Source organism: Pleurodeles waltl, chromosome 9 (genome assembly GCF_031143425.1).
Source record: "Pleurodeles waltl isolate 20211129_DDA chromosome 9, aPleWal1.hap1.20221129, whole genome shotgun sequence".
In the NCBI taxonomy this organism is placed as follows: Eukaryota; Metazoa; Chordata; class Amphibia; order Caudata; family Salamandridae; genus Pleurodeles; species Pleurodeles waltl.
The window spans coordinates 16,734,363-16,752,651 of NC_090448.1; the positions used below are offsets into that span (position 1 = coordinate 16,734,363).

Below are 18,289 nucleotides of genomic sequence, written 5' to 3' on the forward strand. Positions count from 1 at the left end.
ATGCGCATGGCCATCAACTCCGTTGTTAGATTGTTTCTTCCAGAGTTGGACGTGTATCCCTGGGCACTGTTGACACCGTGTGGTGCCGTCGAGGTCTCTCGAGTCTTTCACTCCTGCTCGCTTGAGACAGTCTGTTTGCATTGTGGTTTCTATTGTCTTCATCATGGTTCTTCCTTCGTATCCACATCTCTGACTTCATTGAAACCCTGTTCGGGGCCTTTTCTGTTGGATTTAGACCTTGAGAATGCAGAAACCGTGATGGGGAAAAAGCTCTTGTTACTGTCCACAGTGCCACTCAAAGAACTTGTGGACAGATCAACAGCCTGTCTGCAGCCTCTGCAGAGACAGCAGACCTAAAGCCCACCCCCGGCCAACATCAGAAGGTTTCAGCAGTGTTTACAGCTCCTCACAACTCTCGCCATCAGGTCAGCCCACAATAGGGGGGATTTAGCCTTCAGGTCTGCAACTGCATCCTAGCTACAGCCGGCACAGTCCTAAGGCTTCAGAGATGACTCCAACACTCTACCTGGCCTTGAGTCAGCAGCTCAAGAGCCGGCCTTTTTTCAGCAGACAGCTCCCTATATGCCACTTGGCTCTTCGACACCAACAGAGGCTTTACCACGTTCGTTCTACTGGAAGTAGAATCCTCTACACCCAATGGAACCTTATGAGGCCCCATATGACTCTGAGCCCAAGGACGATGCCTGGGATGATTCTGGGTGTTATCGAGGTGACAACACAGCTTCTGCATTGCCAATCCTTCCCCTTCGGATGATACCTCTTATCATGAGACTATTCCCAGAGCAACCACCTTTCACAAAGTTGACCTGCAGTCCATTGCAGAGGAGGATGACTTCCTGGTAGAAACGCTCTCCCACACCCAGAATTTTACTCAAGACCTACCCATGCTCAAGCAAATGTTAAAATCCACACAGGATGTTCCTAAGGACCCAGTTAAGGCTAGGGTGGCCACACCGTGGGTCTATATCAATGAATACAAACTTGCCCTGTCAGACCAGCCTTACATTCCAGGTTCACTCCCACCAGACTCTGTCGTGCATGCCTCGTGAGCTGGTAAATGCACAAGGGTACTTGATATGCCTTGCAGAAAGATAAAGAGTAAAAAGATTCACACAGCAAACAAAAGGATGCCCACACAACCTGCCACCCGAGGACATGGGAGACCTGATTTAACACCTCCCTGATCAGCACAGGCAACAAGCTTGCCTGCCTTTTGCTTTTACTTTCTTTCCTGCATTTACTTGTCTGCCCATCTTCCTGCACTTTCTGTGCTCAATGTCATCCTCAAATGCCGTACGCAAATCAGTCTCGCATGGAATTACTGCCAATGCGCATTACCAGTCATAGGACGAGTCACTATACCTCGTGACTCTTCATCTCCGAGCCCAGCAGTATATGGTGAATCTACAGCACTACATGCCACAAGCAGATGCTTACAGGGTAGGTAACTTTCCTTAATTTGCTTTTGTTTTCCAGACCGTACCCGTTTGTGCTGTTTTATTCTAAGTTTGGTGGCTTGGAGATGTGTGTGGATGCCCGCACTTTTGGCAATGATGCCAGGTTTATCAGGCGTTCGTGTAGTCCCAATGCTGAGGTAAGTTCACTTTTTGCAGTCTAGTGCAGGTAGCTTTTTGGAACCTGTCTGTCACTGGTTACAGTCCTGATACAGATGTCTCCACCTTTCATTCTTCCTTGGTCTATGGCATGAGTAGTGGGGCAATAGTAACATCCGTCATTTATGGTTTTGTTGCATTAGTACATTATAAAAGAACAATTATATGGGCCACACTGATCTCCTAGAGACCTAATTGCCTTCAAGTTCAGGTGAAAAATATGTGTTCGATGGCATCTGTCGCTGGAGATACACATGTTTTGCATAGCTCGCCATCTGGTGTTGGGTCGGAGTGTTACAAGTTGTTTTTCTTCGAAGAAGTCTTTCGAGTCACGGGACCGAGTGACTCCTCCTTTTGTCTCCATTGCGCATGGGCGTCGACTCCATCTTCGATTGTTTTTTTTTCCGCAATCGGGTTCGGACGTGTTCCTGTCGCTCCGAGTTTCGGAACGGAAAGTTAGCTATCTATCGGAAGATTACGTCGGTATTGTTGCGTTCGGGATCGGCTTTGATAGAATCGACACCGCATCGAAGTTTGGAGAGCTCCGGTGCCCTTCGGGGTAGCTTTCGATCCCCCGTCGGGGCCTGGTCGGCCCGACCGCGTGTCTGACATCGCAGATGGAACGGACCCCGTTTCGTTTCTGTCCCAAATGCCACAACAAATACCCGTATTCAGACCAACATTTGGTCTGTAACCTGTGCCTGTCGCCTGAGCACAGTGAAGAGACTTGCGAGGCCTGTCGTGCGTTCCGGTCCCGAAAAACACTCCGTGACCGTCGAGCCAGAAGACTTCAGATGGCGTCCACGCCGACAGCACACCGAGAGTTCGAGGAACATGAGGAGGAAGAGGCCTTCTCGATCCACAAATCGGACTCCGAAGAATTCGATGATCCAAGAACTGTGAGTAAGACGTTGAAGGCAACACACAAGAAAAGTGACAAGGCCCAGGGGACACCACTGCCACCAGGCCATAGCTCGACCCATAAATTCGGTGACCGACCGTCTGCACCGAAAAAGGCCGAAACAGTGCCGAGATCGTCCGACTCCGGTCGAGACACCGGCACGCAGCCTGCTCGGGACCGAGAAAGTGCTGCTGAAAGGGATCGACGCCGAGAAGGCTGTGCCGAGACGGCTCGACGCCGAGACAGTGGCACCGAGGAAGATCGACGCTGAGAGGTTTCGACTCCCAAAAAGAAAAAAAGTCACCTCGGAGCCGAAAAAGAGTACAGACAGGGTTTCGGTGCCAAAACGAGCCGCAACCGACCCAGTTACCGGTTCCTATTCAGAGGAACAATTACTGTCCTCTCAGATGCGAAAGCATAGATTTGAGTAGGAGTTGCAATCCACCGAAGTGGACCATACGCAGAAACGTATTTTCATACAGGAAGGAACAGGGAAGATAAGCACCCTTCCCCCAATTAGAAGGAAAAGGAGACTGGAGTTTCAAACAGACCAAGCACCACAAACAAAATTGGTGAAAAAGGTAACTCCGCCACCCTCTCCTCCACCTGTAACTAACGTTTCACCAGCACAAACTCCATCACATTCCCCGGCTCACACCACCGCGAGCCAAGGTGACCAAGACCAGGACGCTTGGGACTTATACGACGCCCCAGTGTCGGACAACAGTCCAGAGGCGTATCCCACAAAGCCCTCAACACCAGAAGACAGCACGGCTTATTCACAAGTGGTGGCTAGAGCGGCAGAGTTCCACAACGTAAACCTCCACTCAGAACCAGTCGAGGATGACTTCTTATTCAACACCCTCTCCTCCACCCACAGCTCCTACCAAAGCTTGCCTATGCTCCCAGGAATGCTACGGCACGCAAAAAACATCTTCAAGGAGCCGGTCAAGAGTAGAGCAATAACACCAAGGGTGGAAAAGAAATATAAAGCGCCTCCTACAGACCCTGTTTTCATCACCTCACAGCTGCCACCAGATTCCGTCGTAGTAGGAGCAGCTCGCAAGAGAGCCAACTCCCACACATCTGGGGATGCACCACCCCCAGATAAAGAAAGCCGCAAGTTCGATGCAGCTGGAAAGAGAGTCGCAGTACAGGCTGCAAACCAGTGGCGCATCGCTAACTCCCAAGCACTACTTGCGCGCTATGACAGAGCCCATTGGGACGAGATGCAACACCTCATTGAGCATCTACCCAAGGAACTGCAAAAGAGGGCGAAGCAGGTGGTTGAGGAAGGACAGAACATATCTAATAATCAGATACGCTCCTCTATGGACGCAGCGGACACAGCTGCGAGAACAATTAACACATCTATGACTATAAGAAGGCACGCATGGCTACGAACGTCTGGTTTTAAACCAGAGATACAGCAGGCAGTGCTCAATATGCCATTCAATGAAAAAGAACTGTTCGGACCAGAGGTGGACACGGCAATTGAGAAACTGAAAAAGGACACTGACACTGCTAAAGCCATGGGCGCACTCTACTCCCCGCAGAGCAGAGGAACCTACAGCACCTTCCGCAAGACACCCTTTAGAGGGGGGTTTCGGGGTCAGGCCACACAAGCCAGCACCTCACAGACAACACCGTCCAGCTACCAGGGACAGTATCAGAGGGGAGGCTTTCGGGGCCAATACAGAGGACAATTCCCTAGGAATAGGGGAAGATTTCAAAGCCCCAAAACCCCTACAACCAAGCAGTGACTCACATGTCACTCATCCCCTCCACACAACACCAGTGGGGGGAAGAATAGGTCATTATTACCAAGCATGGGAGGAAATAACTACAGACACTTGGGTCTTAGCAATTATCCAACATGGTTATTGCATAGAATTTCTACAAATCCCTCCAAACATACCACCAAGAACACAGAATTTATCAAAACAACATTCAGACCTTCTGGAAACAGAAGTTCAAGCATTATTGCAAAAGAACGCAATAGAACTAGTACCAGAAACACAAATAAACACAGGAGTTTATTCACTGTACTTCTTAATACCAAAAAAGGACAAAACACTGAGACCAATCCTAGACCTCAGAACACTAAACCCCTACATCAAATCAGAACACTTTCACATGGTCACGCTACAAGAGGTGTTACCATTGCTAAAGCAGCAAGAGTACATGACAACCTTAGATCTCAAAGACGCGTATTTCCACATACCAATACATCAGTCGCACATGAAATACCTCAGGTTTGTATTCAAAGGAATACATTACCAATTCAAAGTATTGCCGTTTGGTTTAACAACCTGCACACATCAGAAGGCAGCAAATACACGTATTCCCGTATCTAGACGACTGGCTAATCAAGACCAACTCACTGACAAGGTGCTCACACCACACAGATCAAGTCATACAAACTGTAAGGAAATGCCTCCTTGGCATGGTTGCCCCCTGACTTTTTGCCTTTGCTGATGCTATCTTTACAATTGAAAGTGTGCTGAGGCCTGCTAACCAGGCCCCAGCACCAGTGTTCTTTCCCTAACCTGTACTTTTGTATCCACAATTGGCAGACCCTGGCACCCAGATAAGTCCCTTGTAACTGGTACTTCTAGTACCAAGGGCCCTGATGCCAAGGAAGGTCTCTAAGGGCTGCAGCATGTCTTATGCCACCCTGGAGACCTCTCACTCAGCACAGACACACTGCTTGCCAGCTTGTGTGTGCTAGTGAGGACAAAACGAGTAAGTCGTCATGGCACTCCCCTCAGGGTGCCATGCCAGCCTCTCACTGCCTATGCAGTATAGGTAAGACACCCCTCTAGCAGGCCTTACAGCCCTAAGGCAGGGTGCACTATACCATAGGTGAGGGTACCAGTGCATGAGCATGGTACCCCTACAGTGTCTAAACAAAACCTTAGACATTGTAAGTGCAGGGTAGCCATAAGAGTATATGGTCTGGGAGTCTGTCAAACACGAACTCCACAGCACCATAATGGCTACACTGAAAACTGGGAAGTTTGGTATCAAACTTCTCAGCACAATAAATGCACACTGATGCCAGTGTACATTTTATTGCAAAATACACCCCAGAGGGCACCTTAGAGGTGCCCCCTGAAACTTAACCGACTGTCTGTGTAGGCTGACTAGTTCCAGCAGCCTGCCACACTAGAGACATGTTGCTGGCCCCATGGGGAGAGTGCCTTTGTCACTCTGAGGCCAGCAACAAAGCCTGCACTGGGTGGAGATGCTAACACCTCCCCCAGGCAGGAGCTGTGCTCACCCCTTTGTCACAGCCCAGCAGGGCACTCCAGCTTAGTGGAGTTGCCCGCCCTCTCCGGCCACGGCCCCCACTTTTGGCGGCAAGGCTGGAGGGAACAAAGAAAGCAACAAGGAGGAGTCACTGGCCAGTCAGGACAGCCCCTAAGGTGTCCTGAGCTGAGGTGACTCTAACTTTTAGAAATCCTCCATCTTGCAGATGGAGGATTCCCCCAATAGGGTTAGGATTGTGACCCCCTCCCCTTGGGAGGAGGCACAAAGAGGGTGTACCCACCCTCAGGGCTAGTAGCCATTGGCTACTAACCCCCCAGACCTAAACACGCCCTTAAATTTAGTATTTAAGGGCTACCCTGAACCCTAGAAAATTAGATTCCTGCAACAACAAGAAGAAGGACTGCCTAGCTGAAAACCCCTGCAGAGGAAGACCAGAAGACAACAACTGCCTTGGCTCCAGAAACTCACCGGCCTGTCTCCTGCCTTCCAAAGAACTCTGCTCCAGCGACGCCTTCCAAGGGACCAGTGACCTCTGAATCCTCTGAGGACTGCCCTGCTTCGAAAAAGACCAGAAACTCCCGAGGACAGCAGACCTGCTCCAAAAAGACTGCAACTTTGTTTCAAGAAGCAGCTTTAAAGAACCCTGCAACTCCCCGCAAGAAGCGTGAGACTTGCAACACTGCACCCGGCGACCCCGACTCGGCTGGTGGAGAACCAACACCTCCGGGAGGACCCCCGGACTACTCTACGACTGTGAGTACCAAAACCTGTCCCCCCTGAGCCCCCACAGCGCCGCCTGCAGAGGGAATCCCGAGGCTTCCCCTGACCGCGTGTAAGGAAATGCCTCCTTGGCATGGTTGCCCCCTGACTTTTTGCCTTTGCTGATGCTATGTTTACAATTGAAAGTGTGCTGAGGCCTGCTAACCAGGCCCCAGCACCAGTGTTCTTTCCCTAACCTGTACTTTTGTATCCACAATTGGCAGACCCTGGCATCCAGATAAGTCCCTTGTAACTGGTACTTCTAGTACCAAGGGCCCTGATGCCAAGGAAGGTCTCTAAGGGCTGCAGCATGTCTTATGCCACCCTGGAGACCTCTCACTCAGCACAGACACACTGCTTGCCAGCTTGTGTGTGCTAGTGAGGACAAAACGAGTAAGTCGACATGGCACTCCCCTCAGGGTGCCATGCCAGCCTCTCACTGCCTATGCAGTATAGGTAAGACACCCCTCTAGCAGGCCTTACAGCCCTAAGGCAGGGTGCACTATACCATAGGTGAGGGTACCAGTGCATGAGCATGGTACCCCTACAGTGTCTAAACAAAACCTTAGACATTGTAAGTGCAGGGTAGCCATAAGAGTATATGGTCTGGGAGTTTGTCAAACACGAACTCCACAGCACCATAATGGCTACACTGAAAACTGGGAAGTTTGGTATCAAACTTCTCCGCACAATAAATGCACACTGATGCCAGTGTACATTTTATTGTAAAATACACCCCAGAGGGCACCTTAGAGGTGCCCCCTGAAACTTAACCGACTGTCTGTGTAGGCTGACTAGTTTTAGCAGCCTGCCACAAACCGAGACATGTTGCTGGCCCCATGGGGAGAGTGCCTTTGTCACTCTGAGGCCAGTAACAAAGCCTGCACTGGGTGGAGATGCTAACACCTCCCCCAGGCAGGAATTGTCACACCTGGCGGTGAGCCTCAAAGGCTCACCTCCTTTGTGCCAACCCAGCAGGACACTCCAGCTAGTGGAGTTGCCCGCCCCCTCCGGCCAGGCCCCACTTTTGGCGGCAAGGCCGGAGAAAATAATGAGAAAAACAAGGAGTCGTCACTGGCCAGTCAGGACAGCCCCTAAGGTGTCCTGAGCTGAGGTGACTCTGACTTTTAGAAATCCTCCATCTTGCAGATGGAGGATTCCCCCAATAGGGTTAGGATTGTGACCCCCTCCCCTTGGGAGGAGGCACAAAGAGGGTGTACCTACCCTCGGGGCTAGTAGCCATTGGCTACTAAACCCCCAGACCTAAACACGCCCTTAAATTTAGTATTTAAGGGCTACCCTGAACCCTAGAAAATGAGATTCCTGCAACTACAAGAAGAAGGACTGCCCAGCTGAAAACCCCTGCAGCGGAAGACCAGAAGACGACAACTGCCTTGGCTCCAGAAACTCACCGGCCTGTCTCCTGCCTTCCAAAGATCCTGCTCCAGCGACGCCTTCCAAAGGGACCAGCGACCTCGACATCCTCTGAGGACTGCCCCTGCTTCGAAAAGACAAGAAACTCCCGAGGACAGCGGACCTGCTCCAAGAAAAGCTGCAACTTTGTTTCCAGCAACTTTAAAGAACCCTGCAAGCTCCCCGCAAGAAGCGTGAGACTTGCAACACTGCACCCGGCGACCCCGACTCGGCTGGTGGCGATCCAACACCTCAGGAGGGACCCCAGGACTACTCTGATACTGTGAGTACCAAAACCTGTCCCCCCTGAGCCCCCACAGCGCCGCCTGCAGAGGGAATCCCGAGGCTTCCCCTGACCGCGACTCTTTGAACCTAAAGTCCCGACGCCTGGGAGAGACCCTGCACCCGCAGCCCCCAGGACCTGAAGGACCGGACTTTCACTGGAGAAGTGACCCCCAGGAGTCCCTCTCCCTTGCCCAAGTGGAGGTTTCCCCGAGGAATCCCCCCCTTGCCTGCCTGCAGCGCTGAAGAGATCCCGAGATCTCTCATAGACTAACATTGCAAACCTGACGCTTGTGTCTACACTGCACCCGGCCGCCCCCGCGCCGCTGAGGGTGAAATTTCTGTGTGGGCTTGTGTCCCCCCCGGTGCCCTACAAAACCCCCCTGGTCTGCCCTCCGAAGACGCGGGTACTTACCTGCAAGCAGACCGGGACCGGGGCACCCCCTTCTCTCCATTCTAGCCTATGCGTTTTGGGCACCACTTTGAACTCTGCACCTGACCGGCCCTGAGCTGCTGGTGTGGTGACTTTGGGGTTGCTCTGAACCCCCAACGGTGGGCTACCTTGGACCAAGAACTAAGCCCTGTAAGTGTCTTACTTACCTGGTTAACCTAACAAAAACTTACCTCCCCTAGGAACTGTGAAAATTGCACTAAGTGTCCACTTTTAAAACAGCTATTTGTGAATAACTTGAAAAGTATACATGCAATTTTGATGATTTGAAGTTCCTAAAGTACTTACCTGCAATACCTTTCGAAAGAGATATTACATGTAGAATTTGAAGCTGTGGTTCTTAAAATAAACTAAGAAAAGATATTTTTCTATACAAAAACCTATTGGCTGGATTTGTCTCTGAGTGTGTGTACCTCATTTATTGTCTATGTGTATGTACAACAAATGCTTAACACTACTCCTTGGATAAGCCTACTGCTCGACCACACTACCACAAAATAGAGCATTAGTATTATCTCTTTTTGCCACTATCTTACCTCTAAGGGGAACCCTTGGACTCTGTGCATGCTATTCCTTACTTTGAAATAGCACATACAGAGCCAACTTCCTACACCGCGACTCTCTGAAACCTAAGTCCCGACGCCTGGAAAAGACCCTGCACCCGCAGCCCCCAGGACCTGAAGGACCGGACTTTCACTGGAGAAGTGACCCCCAGGAGTCCCTCTCCCTTGCCCAAGTGGAGGTTTCCCCGAGGAAGCCCCCCTTGCCTGCCTGCAGCGCTGAAGAGATCCGTTGATCTCTCATAGACTAACATTGCGAACCCGACGCTTGTTTCTACACTGCACCCGGCCGCCCCCGCGCTGCTGAGGGTGAAATTTCTGTGTGGGCTTGTGTCCCCCCCGGTGCCCTACAAAACCCCCCTGGTCTGCCCTCCGAAGACGCGGGTACTTACCTGCAAGCAGACCGGAACCGGGGCACCCCCTTCTCTCCATTCTAGCCTATGCGTTTTGGGCACCACTTTGAACTCTGCACCTGACCGGCCCTGAGCTGCTGGTGTGGTGACTTTGGGGTTGCTCTGAACCTCCAACGGTGGGCTACCTTGGACCAAGAACTGAACCCTGTAAGTGTCTTTCTTACCTGGTAAAACTAACAAAAACTTACCTCCCCCAGGAACTGTGAAAATTGCACTAAGTGTCCACTTTTAAAGTAGCTATTTGTGAATAACTTGAAAAGTATACATGCAATTGAAATGATTCAAAGTTCCTAATGTACTTACCTGCAATACCTTTCAAACAAGATATTACATGTTAAATTTGAACCTGTGGTTCTTAAAATAAACTAAGAAAAGATATTTTTCTATAACAAAACCTATTGGCTGGATTTGTCTCGGAGTGTGTGTACCTCATTTATTGTCTATGTGTATGTACAACAAATGCTTAACACTACTCCTTGGATAAGCCTACTGCTCGACCACACTACCACAAAATAGAGCATTAGTATTATCTCTTTTTACCACTATTTTACCTCTAAGGGGAACCCTTGGACTCTGTGCATGCTATTCCTTACTTTGAAATAGCACATACAGAGTCAACTTCCTACATTGGTGGATCAGCGGTGGGGTACAAGACTTTGCATTTGCTGGACTACTCAGCCAATACCTGATCACACGACAAATTCCAAAATTGTCATTAGAAATCGATTTTTGCAATTTGAAAAGTTTTCTAAATTCTTAAAAGACCTGCTAGGGCCTTGTGTTAGATCCGGTTTAGCATTTCTTTTAGAATTTAAAAGTTTGTAAAAGTTTGAATTAGATTCTAGAACCAGTTGTAGATTCTTAAAAAGTATTCCAACTTTTAGAAGCAAAATGTCTAGCACAGATGTGACTGTGGTGGAACTCGACACCACACCTTACCTCCATCTTAAGATGAGGGAGCTAAGGTCACTCTGTAAAATAAAGAAAATAACAATGGGCCCCAAACCTACCAAAATACAGCTCCAGGAGCTTTTGGCAGAGTTTGAAAAGGCCAACCCCTCTGAGGGTGGCAACTCAGAGGAAGAGGATAGTGACTTGGAGGACAATTCCCCCCTACCAGTCCTATCTAGGGAGAACAGGGTCTCTCAAACCCTGACTCCAAAAATAATAGTCAGAGATGCTGGTTCCCTCACAGGAGAGACCAACACCTCTGAAATCACTGAGGATAACTCCAGTGAAGAGGACATCCAGTTAGCCAGGATGGCCAAAAGATTGGCTTTGGAAAGACAGATCCTAGCCATAGAGAGGGAAAGACAAGAGATGGGCCTAGGACCCATCAATGGTGGCAGCAACATAAATAGGGTCAGAGATTCTCCTGACATGTTGAAAATCCCTAAAGGGATTGTAACTAAATATGAAGATGGTGATGACATCACCAAATGGTTCACAGCTTTTGAGAGGGCTTGTGTAACCAGAAAAGTGAACAAATCTCACTGGGGTGCTCTCCTTTGGGAAATGTTCACAGGAAAGTGTAGGGATAGACTCCTCACACTCTCTGGACAAGATGCAGAATCTTATGACCTCATGAAGGGTACCCTGATTGAGGGCTTTGGATTCTCCACTGAGGAGTATAGGATTAGATTCAGGGGGGCTCAAAAATCCTCGAGCCAGACCTGGGTTGACTTTGTAGACTACTCAGTAAAAACACTAGATGGTTGGATTCAAGGCAGTGGTGTAAGTAATTATGATGGGCTGTACAATTTATTTGTGAAAGAACACCTGTTAAGTAATTGTTTCAATGATAAACTGCATCAGCATCTGGTAGACCTAGGACCAATTTCTCCCCAAGAATTGGGAAAGAAGGCGGACCATTGGGTCAAGACTAGGGTGTCCAAAACTTCCACAGGGGGTGACCAAAAGAAAGGGGTCACAAAACCTCCCCAGGGGAAAGGTGGTGAGACCGCCAAAAATAAAAATAGTCAAGAGTCTTCTAAAGGCCCCCAAAAACCTGCACAGGAGGGTGGGCCCAGAGCCTCTTCACAAAACAATCCTGGGTACAAGGGTAAAAACTTTGATCCCAAAAAGGCCTGGTGTCGAAACTGTAGTCAGTCTGGACACCAAACTGGAGACAAGGCCTGTCCCAAGAAAAGTTCCACTCCAAACTCCAATCCAGGTAACACTGGAATGGCTAGTCTCCAAGTGGGATCAACAGTGTGCCCAGAGCAAATCAGGGTCCACACTGAAGCTACTCTAGTTTCTGAGGGTGGGGTGGATTTAGCCACACTAGCTGTCTGGCCGCCTAACATGCAAAAATACAGACAGCAACTCTTGATTAATGGGACTAGAATAGAGGGCCTGAGGGATACAGGTGCCAGTGTCACCATGGTGACAGAGAAACTGGTTTCCCCTGGCCAATACCTGACTGGAAAAACTTATACAGTCACCAATGCTGACAATCAAACTAAAGCACATCCCATGGCAATGGTAACTTTAGAATGGGGAGGGGTCAATGGCCTGAAACAGGTGGTGGTCTCCTCAAACATCCCAGTAGACTGTCTGCTTGGAAATGACCTGGAGTCCTCAGCATGGGCTGAGGTAGAGCTAAAAACCCATGCAGCCATGCTGGGTATTCCTGAACTGGTGTGTGTAAAAACAAGAGCACAATGCAAGGCACAGGGTGAAAAAGTAGAGCTGGAGTCTGGAAAAATGGCCCAGCCTACCAAGAGAAAAGTCAGTCAGTTGGGAAACCAACTGCAACACAGTCAGAAAAAGGGAACCTCTCTTCTCAGGAAGAAGTTCTGCCCTCTGAGGGAACTGAGCCTTTGGAGCTTGAACCTTATCAGGTTGAGCTCTTGGGCCCAGGGGGACCCTCAAGGGAGGAGCTGTGTAAGGGACAAGAAACCTGTCCCTCTCTTGAAGGCCTTAGGCAGCAAGCTGCTGAAGAGTCCAAGGGCAAGAAAAATGGAACACATAGGGTCTATTGGGAAGATGGACTCCTGTACACTGAGACCAGAGACCCCAAACCTGGTGCCACTAGGAGAGTGGTAGTGCCTCAGTCGTTCAGAGAGTTTATTCTGACCTTAGCCCATGATATTCCCCTTGCTGGGCATTTGGGACAAACCAAGACGTGGGAGAGGTTAGTCAACCACTTCTACTGGCCCAATATGTCCCAGAAGGTTAAGGAGTTTTGCCTCTCCTGCCCCACCTGTCAATCCAGTGGTAAGACAGGTGGGCACCCAAAGGCCCCCCTCATTCCACTTCCAGTGGTGGGGGTCCCCTTTGAAAGAGTGGGTGTGGACATAGTTGGTCCACTGGAACCTCCCACAGCCTCAGGAAATATGTACATCCTAGTAGTAGTGGATCATGCTACTAGGTATCCTGAAGCTATTCCCCTTAGGTCGACTACTGCCCCTGCAGTAGCCAAGGCCCTCATTGGTATCTTTACCAGAGTGGGTTTCCCTAAGGAGGTGGTGTCTGACAGAGGTACCAACTTCATGTCAGCATACCTAAAACACATGTGGAATGAGTGTGGAGTGACTTACAAATTCACTACACCATACCATCCACAAACTAATGGCTTAGTTGAGAGATTCAACAAGACATTAAAAGGCATGATCATGGGGCTCCCAGAAAAACTCAAAAGGAGATGGGATGTCCTCTTGCCATGTCTGCTTTTCGCTTACAGAGAGGTGCCACAGAAGGGAGTAGGATTCTCACCCTTTGAACTTCTGTTTGGCCACCCTGTAAGGGGACCACTTGCTCTTGTTAAAGAAGGCTGGGAGAGACCTCTTCATGAGCCTAAACAAGACATAGTGGACTATGTACTTGGCCTTCGCTCTAGAATGGCAGAGTACATGGAAAAGGCAACCAAAAACCTTGAGGCCAGCCAACAGCTCCAGAAGTTTTGGTATGACCAAAAGGCTGCACTGGTTGAGTTCCAACCAGGGCAGAAAGTCTGGGTTCTGGAGCCTGTGGCTCCCAGGGCACTCCAGGACAAATGGAGTGGCCCTTACCCAGTGCTAGAAAGGAAGAGTCAGGTCACCTACCTGGTGGACCTGGGCACAAGCAGGAGCCCCAAGAGGGTGATCCATGTGAACCGCCTTAAGCTCTTCCATGACAGGGCTGATGTGAATCTGTTGATGGTAACAGATGAGGATCAGGAGGCAGAGAGTGAACCTCTCCCTGATCTTCTGTCATCAGACCCAAAAGATGGCTCAGTAGATGGAGTGATCTACTCAGACACCCTCTCTGGCCAACAGCAAGCTGATTGTAGGAGAGTCCTACAACAGTTTCCTGAACTCTTCTCCTTAACCCCTGGTCAGACACACCTGTGTACCCATGATGTGGACACAGGAGACAGCATGCCTGTCAAAAACAAAATCTTTAGACAGTCTGACCATGTTAAGGAAAGCATCAAGGTGGAAGTCCACAAGATGCTAGAATTGGGAGTAATTGAGCGCTCTGACAGCCCCTGGGCTAGCCCAGTGGTCTTAGTCCCCAAACCTCATACCAAAGATGGAAAGAAAGAGATGAGGTTTTGTGTGGATTACAGAGGGCTCAATTCTGTCACCAAGACAGATGCTCATCCAATTCCTAGAGCTGATGAGCTCATAGATAAATTAGGTGCTGCCAAATTCTTAAGTACCTTTGACTTGACAGCAGGGTACTGGCAAATAAAAATGGCACCTGGAGCAAAAGAGAAAACAGCATTCTCCACACCTGATGGGCATTATCGGTTTACTGTTATGCCCTTTGGTTTAAAGAATGCCCCTGCCACCTTCCAAAGGTTGGTGAATCAAGTCCTTGCTGGCTTGGAGTCCTTTAGCACAGCTTATCTTGATGATATTGCTGTCTTTAGCTCCACCTGGCAGGATCACCTGGTCCACCTGAAGAAGGTTTTGAAGGCCCTGCAATCTGCAGGCCTCTCTATCAAGGCATCCAAATGCCAGATAGGGCAGGGAACTGTGGTTTACTTGGGCCACCTTGTAGGTGGAGGCCAAGTTCAGCCACTCCAACCCAAGATCCAGACTATTCTGGACTGGGTAGCTCCAAAAACCCAGACTCAAGTCAGGGCATTCCTTGGCTTGACTGGGTATTACAGGAGGTTTGTGAAGGGATATGGATCCATTGTGACAGCCCTCACTGAACTCACCTCCAAGAAAATGCCCAAGAAAGTGAACTGGACTGTGGAATGCCAACAGGCCTTTGACACCCTGAAACAAGCAATGTGCTCAGCACCAGTTCTAAAAGCTCCAGATTATTCTAAGCAGTTCATTGTGCAGACAGATGCCTCTGAACATGGGATAGGGGCAGTTTTGTCCCAAACAAATGATGATGGCCTTGACCAGCCTGTTGCTTTCATTAGCAGGAGGTTACTCCCCAGGGAGCAGCGTTGGAGTGCCATTGAGAGGGAGGCCTTTGCTGTGGTTTGGTCCCTGAAGAAGCTGAGACCATACCTCTTTAGGACTCACTTCCTAGTTCAAACTGACCACAGACCTCTCAAATGGCTGATGCAAATGAAAGGTGAAAATCCTAAACTGTTGAGGTGGTCCATCTCCCTACAGGGAATGGACTTTATAGTGGAACACAGACCTGGGACTGCCCATGCCAATGCAGATGGCCTTTCCAGGTTCTTCCACTTAGAAAATGAAGACTCTTGGGAAAGGTTAGTCTCATCCTCTTTCGTTTGGGGGGGGGGGGTTGTGTAAGGAAATGCCTCCTTGGCATGGTTGCCCCCTGACTTTTTGCCTTTGCTGATGCTATGTTTACAATTGAAAGTGTGCTGAGGCCTGCTAACCAGGCCCCAGCACCAGTGTTCTTTCCCTAACCTGTACTTTTGTATCCACAATTGGCAGACCCTGGCACCCAGATAAGTCCCTTGTAACTGGTACTTCTAGTACCAAGGGCCCTGATGCCAAGGAAGGTCTCTAAGGGCTGCAGCATGTCTTATGCCACCCTGGAGACCTCTCACTCAGCACAGACACACTGCTTGCCAGCTTGTGTGTGCTAGTGAGGACAAAACGAGTAAGTCGACATGGCACTCCCCTCAGGGTGCCATGCCAGCCTCTCACTGCCTATGCAGTATAGGTAAGACACCCCTCTAGCAGGCCTTACAGCCCTAAGGCAGGGTGCACTATACCATAGGTGAGGGTACCAGTGCATGAGCATGGTACCCCTACAGTGTCTAAACAAAACCTTAGACATTGTAAGTGCAGGGTAGCCATAAGAGTATATGGTCTGGGAGTCTGTCAAACACGAACTCCACAGCACCATAATGGCTACACTGAAAACTGGGAAGTTTGGTATCAAACTTCTCAGCACAATAAATGCACACTGATGCCAGTGTACATTTTATTGCAAAATACACCCCAGAGGGCACCTTAGAGGTGCCCCCTGAAACTTAACCGACTGTCTGTGTAGGCTGACTAGTTCCAGCAGCCTGCCACACTAGAGACATGTTGCTGGCCCCATGGGGAGAGTGCCTTTGTCACTCTGAGGCCAGCAACAAAGCCTGCACTGGGTGGAGATGCTAACACCTCCCCCAGGCAGGAGCTGTGACACCTGGCAGTGAGCCTCAAAGGCTCACCCCTTTGTCACAGCCCAGCAGGGCACTCCAGCTTAGTGGAGTTGCCCGCCCCCTCCGGCCACGGCCCCCACTTTTGGCGGCAAGGCTGGAGGGAACAAAGAAAGCAACAAGGAGGAGTCACTGGCCAGTCAGGACAGCCCCTAAGGTGTCCTGAGCTGAGGTGACTCTAACTTTTAGAAATCCTCCATCTTGCAGATGGAGGATTCCCCCAATAGGGTTAGGATTGTGACCCCCTCCCCTTGGGAGGAGGCACAAAGAGGGTGTACCCACCCTCAGGGCTAGTAGCCATTGGCTACTAACCCCCCAGACCTAAACACGCCCTTAAATTTAGTATTTAAGGGCTACCCTGAACCCTAGAAAATTAGATTCCTGCAACAACAAGAAGGACTGCCTAGCTGAAAACCCCTGCAGAGGAAGACCAGAAGACAACAACTGCCTTGGCTCCAGAAACTCACCGGCCTGTCTCCTGCCTTCCAAAGAACTCTGCTCCAGCGACGCCTTCCAAGGGACCAGCGACCTCTGAATCCTCTGAGGACTGCCCTGCTTCGAAAAAGACAAGAAACTCCCGAGGACAGCGGACCTGCTCCAAAAAGACTGCAACTTTGTTTCAAGAAGCAGCTTTAAAGAACCCTGCAACTCCCCGCAAGAAGCGTGAGACTTGCAACACTGCACCCGGCGACCCCGACTCGGCTGGTGGAGAACCAACACCTCCGGGAGGACCCCCGGACTACTCTACGACTGTGAGTACCAAAACCTGTCCCCCCTGAGCCCCCACAGCGCCGCCTGCAGAGGGAATCCCGAGGCTTCCCCTGACCGCGACTCTCTGAAACCTAAGTCCCGACGCCTGGAAAAGACCCTGCACCCGCAGCCCCCAGGACCTGAAGGACCGGACTTTCACTGGAGAAGTGACCCCCAGGAGTCCCTCTCCCTTGCCCAAGTGGAGGTTTCCCCGAGGAAGCCCCCCCTTGCCTGCCTGCAGCGCTGAAGAGATCCGTTGATCTCTCATAGGCTAACATTGCGAACCCGACGCTTGTTTCTACACTGCACCCGGCCGCCCCCGCGCTGCTGAGGGTGAAATTTCTGTGTGGGCTTGTGTCCCCCCCGGTGCCCTACAAAACCCCCCTCGTCTGCCCTCCGAAGACGCGGGTACTTACCTGCAAGCAGACCGGAACCGGGGCACCCCCTTCTCTCCATTCTAGCCTATGCGTTTTGGGCACCACTTTGAACTCTGCACCTGACCGGCCCTGAGCTGCTGGTGTGGTGACTTTGGGGTTGCTCTGAACCTCCAACGGTGGGCTACCTTGGACCAAGAACTGAACCCTGTAAGTGTCTTACTTACCTGGTAAAACTAACAAAAACTTACCTCCCCCAGGAACTGTGAAAATTGCACTAAGTGTCCACTTTTAAAGTAGCTATTTGTGAATAACTTGAAAAGTATACATGCAATTGAAATGATTCAAAGTTCCTAATGTACTTACCTGCAATACCTTTCAAACAAGATATTACATGTTAAATTTGAACCTGTGGTTCTTAAAATAAACTAAGAAAATATATTTTTCTATAACAAAACCTATTGGCTGGATTTGTCTCTGAGTGTGTGTACCTCATTTATTGTCTATGTGTATGTACAACAAATGCTTAACACTACTCCTTGGATAAGCCTACTGCTCGACCACACTACCACAAAATAGAGCATTAGTATTATCTCTTTTTACCACTATTTTACCTCTAAGGGGAACCCTTGGACTCTGTGCATGCTATTCCTTACTTTGAAATAGCACATACAGAGTCAACTTCCTACACAAACCCTCTACAAACTCGGTTTCACCATCAATTATGCAAAATCACACATTCTGCTGTGCAAAGTACAACAATTTCTAGGAGCCATAATAGACACAACAAAAGGATTAGCCACTCCAAGTCCACAGAGAATTCAAAATTTCAACAAAATCATACAGCGCATATACCCAACACAGAGAATACAAGCAAAAATGATATTACAACTCCTAGGCATGAT

The 18,289-nt window shown here is 49.7% G+C and overlaps 1 protein-coding gene across 9 annotated transcripts in view; it reads left to right on the forward strand.

Moving 5' to 3' along the window:
• The window catches only part of SETD5 (SET domain containing 5), a 313,379-nt gene that overhangs the window by 154,882 nt on the left and 140,208 nt on the right, over nt 1–18,289 (forward strand). For all 9 annotated transcript variants that reach the window (XM_069206129.1, XM_069206133.1, XM_069206132.1 and 6 more), the window contains one exon: nt 1,498–1,615. In XM_069206129.1, the coding sequence (XP_069062230.1) occupies nt 1,498–1,615 (118 nt within the window). The remainder of the gene's footprint in view (nt 1–1,497; nt 1,616–18,289) is intronic.